At 41.7% G+C, this 13,331-nt stretch overlaps 1 protein-coding gene across 2 annotated transcripts in view; it reads right to left on the bottom strand.

The window, feature by feature from the left end:
- The window catches only part of FGL1 (fibrinogen like 1), a 35,092-nt gene that overhangs the window by 20,882 nt on the left and 879 nt on the right, over positions 1–13,331 (bottom strand). The window contains exons 2-3 of one of the 2 annotated variants that reach the window (XM_044455782.1): positions 10,660–10,735; positions 1,042–1,222 (exon numbers count right to left, since the gene is read on the bottom strand). In XM_044455782.1, coding sequence (XP_044311717.1) covers positions 1,042–1,222; positions 10,660–10,725 — 247 coding nt within the window. In that variant the 5' untranslated portion in view covers positions 10,726–10,735. Of the gene's footprint in view, positions 1–1,041; positions 1,223–10,659; positions 11,366–13,331 lie in introns of those variants that run through there. The other variant, XM_044455781.1, reaches the window with a different exon arrangement.

Here is a 13,331-nt window from a genome sequence, read left to right as displayed (position 1 = left end):
TGCGAGAGGAAAAGGTGGGGCAAATAGTTTATGCTGCATTCAGACAGCACCCCTGCCTCCTTCCCTAACCCACTCTGCACAACTGGCTGGCTGTCTAGATGAAATGCAGGGAATGAAGATTGCTACCTTCCACTTTGCCCTCTGCTCTGGATGCATGGAAACCTGGAAACATCTGTGTGTAAAGGCTTATGCACATCAAGGAAGGAAGATATTGAATTGTGCCATAAGCCAGGAGTAGACAAGCCAACACTCCAGATGCTTTGAATTACAACTCCTATAAGTCCCAGCCAGCATGGCCAATGGTCTTGAAGTTAAGGAAGTTGAAGGTCTAAAACTTCTGGGAAGCACCAGTTTGTCTACCCCTGCCCATAAGTTCTTCATTGTGTAGAATAAAAATGCTGTACAAGGTTCATTTTCCTGTCTTAATGGCACCAGAGAGAGGTTGCTTTTAGATACATGCAAGATAAAATAATGATACTTTGGAACATTGACAAACATTTATTGTGGTTACTTTTTATTTATCATAATGATTAAAGGACAATGGGGATTCATTAATTATTGTCTGAAATACAGCAGGGAGAGGTTAAAGTAACTGCTGCTTGCCGAAGTGCAAATTACACAAGATACATAGTCCTTAATTCCAACTTTGTGCGGATATTTTGACCATGTCATGGAAGCCAAAAACATCCCCCAGTGCTGCCTACTTTGGCCATCATGTTGGAAATGTGTTGAAAGTATGTTGAGCTCAAACAGAATGAGTTCTTCAGTGTTGCACATTCCTAGTTTGGTATGATGTCTGCATTCCAAGAGTTATGGTCACTGCTTTGCTTTACAAGGCTGCTGTACTGATGAAATGAGAGAGGATGGAAAATGAAAGCAGGCAACCAGGGTTTGCCTGATGAGTATTTGGAAGCTCCACCCATGTTTTGGATTCTAAATGATGATAGATACACATCCTGGCTTGCATGATGACTGAACCAAGTTTATTAGTAAAGAAATTTACTAATAAATTTGTACCAAAGAAATTAGGTTTGTACTAACCTTTATATTCTCTTTCTTCTCCCAGATCAACAACACTATGTTCACCTCCCCTAGCTCTGCTCTGCTCATCCTTCTCCATTAAGAGTCGCACAATTTTTTCCTGTTTCTGCTTCACACTGTGTTCCAGAAGTCTCACTTGTGCCCGGAGTCGTGTTTGCTCTTGGAAACAGCTCTCTAAAGTCTGTGAGAGCAGGTTGGTGAAGGAGAAGGAAAACATGACAGGTATTAGTGCACTGCTCATTACCAGAGCACAGCTTCATCACCTGTCCCCATAAAAGCATATCACATTCAGCTCCATGAGCCTGTTTGAAAATATGAAATACACTTACTTAATAGCAGTCCAAGGTTTTATTGATTGATCAGTGTAATTAATCAATAAAAAGTTAAATTGCCGATGTTTAAAGAGCATTGCAGTATTTCAAGAAAGGCTCATGTGGGTAAAGGTAAAGGTTTCCCCTTGACATTAAGTCCAGTCATGCCTGACTCTAGGGGGCAGTGCTCATCTCCATTTCCTAGCCGAGGGAGCCAGCATTTGTCCACAGACAGTCTCCATGGTCATGTGGCCGGCATGACTAAACACCGAAGTACATGGAATTTTGTTACCTGCCCACCGAAGTGGTACCATTTTATCTACTTGCATTTGCATGCTTTCGAACTGCAAGGTTGGCAGGAGCTGGGACAGAGCAACGGGAACTCACCCTGTTGTGCAGATTTGAACCGGCGACCTTTCGATCAACCAGCCCAGCAGCACAGCGGTTTAAACCACTGCGCCACCTGCAGTCCCCTAACCATGTGGGTGTGCTTAAAAAGTATCCTGTTTTGGAGCTCAGATGACAAAAAGTGGGCATCCAAATTTCATGAGTGCCTCAGGGAAGGCAATTGAGGAAAAATGGTACTCCATGGAAGTTGACTTTGACTTTGCCAATATTAATAATTGATCGCTTAGCAGAAAATAATCCCAGAAGGAGCTCATTTGATTAAATCTACAGTGAATAATACTTGCTTCATTCCTGTTATCCCAAGTAAAGGTATCAACCAGGCACAGGGGAACAACATTATCCTGTTGTTTTGGTCAGTTTGCCCTTTGTGCCGATTCATGACCTACTCATTTAAAGAAATCAATATGAGCAGGTTCCATCATCCAGTCTGTTGAGTATTCTCTTTTCACTGATGTGATCACATGAGGAATTATGTCAGGGCAAATCTGAATTAGGATGTGTTGGTTAAAACACGAATGATTCCCTGCCCCCTACTTAATTACATTTTGGCTTGACTTAAAAGTACACATTTGTTATCATAGCCAGGAAACATACACAATCTGGGCCATAATTAAATACAGTTACTTGTGGTTAAACAGAAGATGACTGCAGGACCAGATTTCTTGCAATTTTCCCTATACTCTTTTCACTCCAAAAAATGTGATTCACTTTTGTTGACTAACTGCAGGAAATTACTTAGATGGGAGAGCAGGGAGGTGAGGAGGATAGGACTTAGATGTCTATGCATGGAGAAAAAAAATCAGAGTGGAATATTATTTTCAGACTCAGAGTCCCTCTCGCCTTCAGTATTCATTTCTAGGCTGCTTTAAATAAGCGTTTGTTGCTTGAGGCATGTTGACTCTGGAGCGATCTTGATTGCATGCTTGCCTTTTAAATATTTGTGTTGAGTCTCAGATGTTTGTTTTTCATTTAATTCCTACCCTTGAGTGCAATCCAATATATGGCAATGGAGAACAGCCTGGAAAACATGCGGTGGGATTAGGCAGCTTGTCAGGAAACTATTCCAGAGGGACAGGCACTGTGCCAGTCCAAAGCAGCTTTGGTAATGCTTGCACAATCCATCCAAAAGGCAACCTTCCTGCGTGTTGGCTCAGATCCTTCAACAGGGCATAGAATGAGGCCTTTTGGTGCAGGCTGAGCGCGATCTACTGCCTAGACACACAGTCGTATTATATATTAAGGTTGTCAAGTACTTAAAGGTTTTTTTTTAAGTAGATCGATTAAGGCCCAATGGTAAACATGTTCAGACCAAAAAAAAGGGCCTAGAATTCTCAGCATTCTCCAAGAAGCATGGCTGTCTTGAAGAATGCTGCAAAATGAAGGTGTTTTTTTCTGTTTTGACATGCATAGGATTGTAAATTTACCACCTTTCAGTATTTATTTATTTATACTTTCATTCATATGCTGTCCACTACCGTATTCTCAAAGCCACTTCATTGATTCACTGAGTTACAATAGCTGCTATGATACACACAAGTCCCAACGGATTTGATGAACCTACATCTGAGAAGATGTGGCCAGGATTGCACTGTAACTGAATTTTCATAATTGCATGTTACCAAAATGCATTTATGAGGTGCCTTTTCCAGATATCAATGAAAGCATAAGATAATTTCCTAAGGGCCAGTTATCTCTGTCATCATTTCAGCACCAGGTTAAGACATCCCTCTGTGCTAAGTCATCTAAAGTTATCTAATGGCTGATAGGGTACTTATGTGTGGTGCACTAAATACTGTCAAATTGTTTTAACTTGATAAGCTGCTTTTAAATTGTTTTATTGAAACACTGTATGGTTTTTATTCTTTCCTGTTCAGGAACTGCCATACTTAGAGCTTTGGCTATCAGGCAATAAAGAATTAATTAAATAAACACACAAGGAAGATTTCCTTACCTGCTTGTCCATTACATAACCTTATCAGGCACTGTGATATTTCAGAATACTGCAAATACATAATTGAAACTGAAAACAGCATTTTCTTTTGCTTTCAGAAATAATACTTCATTCCCCCTGCCTCCGGCCCCTCAAAAGAACCTGCTGAAAGGCTGTTTACAATCAAAAGCTTGTATGTCATCAAAATATCCTGTGAGTAGGGAATGAGGAATGTGGAAGAAATGTCTCTTGTAGAAAAGCTCAGTGAGAAATGTATTATTCCTATTTACACAGATATCATTGATACCCAAGGGGAAATGAACAACTTGTTCAGCTCCATGGACTCATGATTTCTGGGGCAAGCGAGATCAGATCTGCAGGAACTTTTGTGAAATGCAGAGCTAAAGGTGACAATTCTGATGAGAACCAAGTTTTTTTTTTTTTCCTGACACCAGGCTGTTGTTTGGATAAGACCGAGAGGAAGAAGAGAATTATATATGCTGCCTTGAGTTCCTCGAAAGGAAAAAAAGGTGAGATATAAATATAACAAACAAATAAAATGCATGTTAATGACATCATTCAAGCAGGGAACAGAGATGCAAAGAAAACAAGGGATTTTCATTTTAAAATAAAGGCAGATGGGAGGGAGCCAAAACTTGGCCCTGCTTTTAAAGTGAAAAGTGTCCCTCAGTACTGTTTGCGCAGCTGTAATTTCATTGGCCATTGTGAGCAAGCCTGTTGAAAGGGAGACTACCAATAATGCATAATACTAAAGCGTGCATTCTTCATTTGCTTCAGTTACCAGAATTCTAGGATAATCATCAAACACAGCAGAGAAACACAGAGACTTGATTTTGTCACTGTTGGCCTATTTGATGCAATAGGCTTTAGTGGATTCAGGGTGACCTACAAGGCCTTTCTATTAAGCTTTGATCTACAGAATTTATAAAAACATACAGCAACTCACATGCTCCCTCTTCTGGCGTTGCAGCTGCAGAACACCCAAGCAAGGAAGCAGACTCTGGGTCACTCCCACAAGCTTGCCATGCATTATGCATTTTCAGCATCTGACCCCCCCCCCCCGCCCCGCATGCATATGCAGGCATTCATATCAGTTTACACATTATGCTTCACCTGAGAGTCAGCCCAGGCACAAAGGTAACAGATACATTTTTAATTGTGTATCTGTTGAAAGCAGGAGATGAGAAGGCCACACTTTCCATCCAAAGGGGCATCAGAGATGAGAACAGCTGGACCCCTCCCTCTCTTCCCCCACTCTATTGCTCCAGGCAACTTTTCTGCAGCCCACCCATGATCCAGGAAGTGAGACTGATGAATAGAGAAGTGTCCAAGAAGCAGAAAAAGAAGCAAAATGTGGGAGGGTTCAGCTTCTCTTACCCGCATGTAATTTCCTGCCTTTTTCTGCTTTATGCACCAATGGGTCTGATGCATGAATGCAAACACATGTGTTTAGCTACTGTCACACATTGTACACCCCTAAGATGTTTTGAAGTGCACATCTGAAAATGCAATGTGTAAAGCACACGAGAGGGAGCCATAACTGGCTGTGGATTCCCGCTGTCTATTCGGCAACATACATTCCTTCACCGCTGTGCAATTGATGAACCCTCCATATTTGCACACAAGTGTTTGCCAAATGTCTAACTGATGCTGGCATGGGATCACCCAAGGCTAATGTTTTGCAGAAGAGGGAAACTGTGGTTGCTAATCTTGGTAACAATTTGAAAATTATCCAGGATAACCCTAATCAAAATAGTATGTTAGACCAGTCTTTTACAACATTGTGCCCTTCACATCTTTTGGACTACAACTCTCAGAATTCCAGTTGCCATGCTGGGTGGGTCTGATGGGAGTTGAAATCTGCTCGATCTTAAAGGCACTAGGTTGGGGAAGGCAAAATTAGGGTTCCCATTTGCCCACCTGTGAGAGCAGTTAGGTGGTATCAGGAGTAAATCCCAGTAGTGACGATATGGAAGCAAGGTACCAAGCAGTAGTTTAATTCGTTCTTGCAAGAGCGGGTGCCCACCACACAGGTAGCATGCTGCTTACACATGAAACACTGCTTTTTATTCTCTTTTCCCGACTCACAGACCCTTCTTCTTTTCTCCCATTGGCTGGCCTACTCAGAAGGTACAATCTTCTCCATCCACCTACATCATACTACCCCTTGATATGCTCCCCCTCCTGCACATACATCCCATGTTCATGCTAATGAGCCCATTACCTATGAGAGGTGTGTCAGTTACTATTCATGCGCCTATTAAGCATGCACAGTATCTTTTAAAAGTTCAACAGGTCAGAGTGGCCTTGCAGATTCTTACTTGCTTCTTAAATCTTGTGGAAGGATGAGATAGGAAGAACAGGCCTTCCTCCAGGCTCATTACGGTCAGTTGTAAAAAGGTAATCAATTTCCTGCTCTCTTCCATGGAAGGTGACAGTTTTACACTGTCCCCCAATTTACACTCTCTGGCAATTTTCAGGACTTTGATGTAAGAAACACTATTACTCTTAGTACAACTATTTACACAATTCTATTCTCAGGCCTTTTGGCCTTAAGAGACTTCAGTGATTCGTCCTAGCCCTGTATTTCACCCTTTCTTTGGTTTTCACCTTAACATTTACACTTAGTAACAGTAACATTTCATTTCTCACTGTGGGCATCCACTTAATAGAGGGCCTTTCCACACTGCCCCTGCATCCTGAATAAGTTGCCACAGGAAGTCTGTAAAGCCCGCATGACTGCAGACTTTTAGGGAAATCCTGAAAAAAGGCTATTTTACTCAGGCCTCCACCTAATACGTTTGCTGTTGTGGGTGATGTTTTCCTGTTCTGCTTGTATTTTATCATGTTTAAAATGGCACTGTTTTTATGATGGCTTTTATGGTATGCTGCTCTGGCAGAGGGCTTGCCTTAAAGGCAGCCAAGAAATATTTAAATAAATGAATAAATAAATTGCCATTGCTTCATATTGTCCGGGCTTCATGTTGCTTTCTAAAGCACACAAGATCTCCATCTGCAGAGGATTTTGCACCGCATTTCCCTTTTCCCGCTGGATTTCACCCACTTCCCTGCCAGCATCCTTCACCACTGTCAATCTTAAAACTTGGTTTGGGAGCAGATTTTCACAGTGATTTTTATGTGTGGAGGTGGAGGACAACATTTATTTAGACTTGGGGATACCTACTTCTTTGTCAATGGACCCAACTGCTATTGGGGTTGAGATTGTGAAGGCCTCAAGGCAAAGTGCAAAAGTTTGGGGTCACCAGTAGTTCGTGAGAGCCATTGAGTGTGTGCAATCAGTAGGCTGGGAAAATATAGCAGAACCACCAAAGACTAATCATCTGGCCTAAATAACATTCCAGGTTAAAATCAATGTGCACCTTTGCGTTTTGAGCTCATTTTAAATCATTGCACCATCTTCTTGCATGGGAATAAAACGGTGTTTGCTTCTGCTGCCCTGATGCTAACCTCATTGCCTTGGAACAAAGCATCATTTTGCTGGAGAAAAGGATAATATTATTTTAATGAAAAATAATAAAATGAACACTTGCAACTATATGCGTGCCCAGCTGCTCAACTCTTGGCTGTTTTTCCTTTTCTTTCTTAAAAAAATAAGAGGCAAAGGATGCTGTCACAGCTGGTATTGGTACTGGTGACCCCTGATAGGCCCATATCTGGCCCTGTTTGCCACTGCATCCCATCACCTGTTGCTCTCAGATGGTCATTCCCCCGGGTTGTGAGGCCCTGGTCCATGGCCTGAATCCAGCCCCAGCTGCCCCACTTAGGACCGTACCCTTCTATGCTCAGACAGAAAAAAAGTCCTACAACCCCTGGATCAGTTATTGTCTTAACATGCACAGACTTGTGCCCTTATCTGAGCTGTTGATTCTCAAGATGCCAGAAAGCTATGGATCCTTTGCAGGTATAGACAGAAAAGTGCTACACTTCCTAGCATATCCCTCTAAGATGATCAGTAGTCCATTACAAGGTCCCAGGACAATGGCTCTCCTTCTGTGCATATGTACTTACGAAAACACTTGTGGGTGGAGGTTCAAAAATCCATGTGAACGAATCAGATCGGAGGTATTAACTAGGGTCCTTCCCTCTCACTAATTTTTCTACAGGTCGTTTAAGGGCAATTTCATTTAAGGCCCAGATTTGCTGTCTCTGGAGAAAAATCACAAGGGCAACACTTGACAGAAGCCAGAACAGCAGTGAATCCTATGCACCAGTCCAGTTTTCTGTGGTGTAAGTGTATTTCACAGGTAACTGGAATTAAAGCTGCTGAGCTGGAACGCTGCAGAAGTAGGGAAAATACCTTTTGAAACACACAAATTTGGGGATTGTTTTCTTTTGCCTTTTAAAATGCTTTGACAGAAACAAAGCAAAAAACATCATGACATAATCATTGGGAAAAATGCTATTTAGCTTGGGGCTATATCACTAATTGGAAGCAGATTGAGTGGAACGGGCTCTGCCTGCCCTATGCAGCAATTTATTTGTTATTTTCTCAACTCAAAGCCAGATATTACACAGCTGCTGTCAAATTGTGTGGCTTGGACAGGGAATCACATGGTTATCCCAGCTGCTGCCATGAACACATAGAGACACCCTTTATGTTATAGTCTTGCATGGCCGCTTACAAGTTAACAACTAATCAGTACATTATCTTAAGGAAGGTTTATGCCAAGTTAAAAGGGCAGACAACAAGATACTCTCTTTCTGCCTTTTGCGTGACCATTGAAAAGACTGAATTGTATGAATGCTTCATACATCCGAACATGACAATCTGAACTGCCCACTAAGGAAAATGAAAAAGCAAATATTCTTTGTGACTCAAAGGTCATGTTCAGTCATCTCACCTTTTGGTTTTCATTGATTTCTGTGTAGTGATAGCCCAGACTGGACATTATTATTCACATATAGTTAGATGGAAGTCCTTCCTGGTGGTAGTTTTAGGTAACCTGAAGCTCTTACAGTAGAACAATACCCCCAAAAAGCTCATCTTGGGAGGACTGTGGGTGAGTTACTGGATCAAATTATCAACAGGAAGCTATGAAGGGACTTTTTCCAACATGGGATGCAAGTGACAGATGAACAATCACAAAAACAAATGAAAGATTTCAAAACATTTTTCAAAAAGTGATCACATTGACAAATCCCCTTAGGAATTCCCAATGAGTAAGCTAGGCTGCAAATAGATTATTTTGTTGTTTTGTTCCTTGCTTGACAGTTGTCAAAAAATGAGCTGTCAAGTGAAAAGCAAAACTGTGAAAAGAACTTCACTTGTGAAAGAGGGTGACAATTGTATTATTTCCTTCGCAAAGAAATCTGTTAATTTTAAAATGTTGATCTCAGAGTTCTCAGTGCCTTCCATCATTTCCCAAGCTTTCTAGGTGCTCAGGAAAGGGGAAAAGTGCATCCTATCCCATTTCTGGGACTATTAATTTTGGGCAGCTCTCAAAAGAATATGTTTATTTTGAAATTGGGATTTTCACAGGATTCTCTCTCTCTCTCTCTCTCTCTCTCTCTCTCTCTCTCTCACACACACACACACACACACACACACACACAAAGATACACAGATTTCAGGTCCCCTGGGCTACCAATTCTCCTGGGGTACCTGCTGGAAGACCAAGAGGGAAGGAAAAGGAGGATAGCCCATAGTGAGGCCTGTTTTTCTTTAGACACACCATGGGTTATTCCAAGAACAATCCATGTTCACACAACACAGAAACCAACCCTGTGTGGTACCATAGTCAATGGGTTTGCACCATGACCTACCTAACAAATGATCAAGTGTTTTCTACTTGTCATGCTTTCCACCCTCCTCATTCAACCCTCCTATTGTTGACACATATCCCATCAGTCACTGTGCTTAAAATTCAATCCCAAGGTGAATCGCTCTCTGCTTATGTTTTTCCCTCATTGGTCTGCACATAGGAGCTGGATTACTGGAGAAGCTACTACAGTTTATTTTTAATTAATTAATTTTTATATCACCCAACAGCCAAAGCTCTCTTTTCAGAGGACTCTGTGGTAGTTGCATAAAAGGACTGTAGAAACTATGATCCTGGTTCAGACAGCCCAACAAACCACAATGATACAGAGAAACCATAGAGCCAACTGTTGTTTCCTATGATGGTTTGTAAAGACTAGACTTACCATGGTGAAATACTATGTGTTCAGACCAAAAATGGTTTTCAAAACCCTACCTGTTGGGAGCAAGGGGAGTGGCAGGCCTCGGCAAGCATTCCCATAGACATGATCCACGTCAGAGATACTTATTCAGATTCAGAGGAGGACCGTCTCAGTGAGATTGTGAAGCTTGGGTTGGCTCAAGGATGTGGAATGCAGCAGCAGGAGATGATTGTTTCAAGGCTGTCTGCATCACCAGACCATTCCTGAGAGCAACTTGAATGCAAAGCCACTGGGAGAGACTGCAGTGAATGAGGAACTCCCAAATGCAGATCAACCCCTCCCCTTGGAGCTGGACCCCTTGGCAAGGTGCCAGCAGAGGCCCAATTAGATGCGCAGTGAGTGGTGAGGACACATGCCTGCTTTCAGAGGGGCCCTCCCGAAGGAGTGGGGCACAAACATGCTCATAAGGAGAGAGGGTTCTCTAGAGATCTCTAGAGTGGGTTCAACAAACTGCTTTGTGTATGCTCAGAAACTCATTTTATTTGCATTTGGAAGCAATAAAGAGTGTTATGCAAGATAAATGACCTGAAGTTGATGTTTGTTTGAAGGGGGAAATGCAGCTCACAACACCAACATGGCTTGCTGTGTTGGTTGAACCTAGCCATTGTATAGCTTATTTGCAGAATATGTTTCCATGCTATGCAAATTCACCCACAATGCTCTACATATAAATAAGCTTATCTTGAGGTTTTTACTTGAAGCAAGCAAGAAGACACTGTAAATAATCTTGCAGAGTGTAAAACTTACCAAACTGACAGTGCCTGCTACGAATACATTTAAAAGAAACAAATGAAAACAATGCAATTTCTTCATTTTGATGAACCTGCAAAAGAAAGCAACTTCATCTTTTGTCAGCAAAACTACAAGCATAAGCTCCCCTCTACTCAGCAATAAATTGGTGGAAGCTATTAGGGGCCTGCTGTTCCATCATTTGCATTACATTGCATTGCTAAGACAGAAAACTATTGCTAGAAACCAAATTACTCCAAACGCCCAACTCTTAGACAGAAACAAGGTAAAATAAACATATTTTAATGCAGAGTTAAGTTTTAAAAAATGCTTCTCAACCAGTATGTCACAAAGGATTAAAATGCAAAGCTTAGTATTACTGTTTCCTTCTTACAGCGCAGAGTTGTGTCTGGTCTTGCTTGTGCTACACAGGTTGTATTTTATCATTCTCTTATGTGTGAATACATTAACAGCAATAATGTAATAAGAAATAAGCAATCGTATTTCACACAATTGCTGATGGAAAGTATTTTGTACTTGCAGAAGCGACCTCTAATGCGATGCCAGTAGAATTTGTTGGTGTGTTCAGTTTTCCAGCAAAACCTGCCATGCTAGCAACTGCTGTTGGCATGGTGCCAGAGACTGCTTATGTTAACGTTAGAAATACTGACAAATGCAATCCTGCCCATTTTTGAAAAGGTGAAATAAAGTGACATTTTATCTATTAAGGAACAGAACCTTCCTTTATCGAAGCATTCATTTGTCATATAGTTTGGTCATTCTTAAAGTAAACTGAGGAAAGCAACAGAACTTAATTGTGTCTCACTGAAGACCCATGGATTTCAGTGGGTCTGCTTGAAGCACAATTGAGTCTGGATCCGACATCATTGCATTTGTTCTCAAATGAAGTTGTTCGCCACTGCCGTCTTCCTTTTGTAAGGAAAAGCAAGGTCCTGATAAGTGATAGGATGCTACACATTTTAATATTCTCACTGAACAGTCCCCCTTAGAAAGTTACTATAGCCATCTGCGTGAGTACAAGAATATTACCGTATTTTTCCATGTATAAGATGCTAAACATTTAGCTAAAAATGGAGGTTTGTCTTGTATGGGCGGGGGAGGCCCTCAGGGGGAGACTGGTGCAATCGGGCAGGGGGTGCACGGGAGGGGGGGCGGTGAAGTGATGCGCACGGGGCAGCCACTTGCTTGCTGGAGATCGAAAGGAAAAGTGGGGGGCATCCTATACATGGGGGAGTCTTATAGATGGAAAAATACGGTTTGTAGCACTGTTCTGTATTTTCTTCTGGATAAGGAGGCTCCAGAACCAAGGTGTGAATGGAAGCACTGCTTCTAAAAGCACTTAGAAACAGTGCTGTTTAGAAACACTTACTTCTAAAATGTTGTTATATTTTCCATTATTTTTTTCGCCACTGCTTCACTTCCTCCTTTCTTTCTCTTTTATCCTCTCATTCCTTCCTGCCTCTACTTTGCTGAGATCCTCTAGAGACAAATCTACTCACAGCTCCAAACAAGGAAGTGCCTACAACTATTAGCGTGCAACACACTGCTAAGTGTATCTATCCTCTCAGCACATCTGGAGGCCATTTAGCCACTGGTAACCCCTCTGACATAAACAAAATTCACCCCCTCCCTTCACTGGAGTGGTTCTTCCTGTAAATTTCTCTCCAGCCTTTCACATTACTTTGGCTGCAAAACAGGTTTCCACAGGGGGATTCTGAAAAGTTATCTCGGCTGCACTCCAGCTATGTTTTCATCTTGGCAAAACGACAGCCATTTAGCCATTTGGGGAAGTTCAGACTTCCACTCCAAGAACATTAAGTGCACATTTGAATTGTTTTACAAGCTAAATGAGGTTTTGCATCATTATTTTGATTTTTTTCCCTTTTTCGGCTAATCAGATAGACTGTTGCAGGGGAATGGAAAACAATAACACAAATTAAAGGGAATGAAAGACTATAATTAGGCACACAGAAAAGCTGAGGCGATAGATAAGGCAGTCTTCAGTGCAATAAAGCTATTATGTTGCTCAATTAATCTAACAACACAGCTGCAATTGGTCATGTGGTATTAGGGTGTTATTGGAGTGTTGGGAGGGTGTTATTGTTGACTTTCACAAACACAAATGTTCCATGCAAGATATGTAGCATAATCCAAGGCTTGTTCATTCAGATAGAAATTCTATTGGGTTGTGACATATTCACAAGTAAATGTGTGTATGCCTAAGGACACAATCTTATGACCGCCTGCCATTGTCTGGGGTTCCATAGGATTCTTTGGAGTCCCTTGGACCCTGATTACTGACTTTCCATCCTTCCTCCTTGCAGTCAGTGAGAAAGAACTGTGCCAGATGCCTTTCCAGGAGCTGATATACACTTGGGAGAGGCAGGAAAAGGGCATGCCAGTGGACAGGAAGGAGAGGAGTCTAGCGGCATTAAATGATGCCAATTCCTTTCCTTGATGCTTTATTTAGATGGGCAAAAATGTCAATTTAAATAAAATACCATTGGGTGCACTTAAGCCTCTGGGTATGTACAGTGGGGCCAATAGGATTGCCTGGTAAAAGCAGTAATCTTCAGCCTTTCTAGACCCATGACCCACCTTAGCTGAAATCCTCAGCTCAGCATCACTATCATAATGAGGGGATCATTAGAGGAATTACTGATATGACT

This window comes from Varanus komodoensis, unplaced genomic scaffold, assembly GCF_004798865.1.
Source record: "Varanus komodoensis strain SLA01 unplaced genomic scaffold, ASM479886v1 scaffold8, whole genome shotgun sequence".
Taxonomy (NCBI): domain Eukaryota; kingdom Metazoa; phylum Chordata; class Lepidosauria; order Squamata; family Varanidae; genus Varanus; species Varanus komodoensis.
Note: the sequence above shows the minus strand (reverse complement) of the source record. Positions and strands in the feature narration are given on the sequence as shown.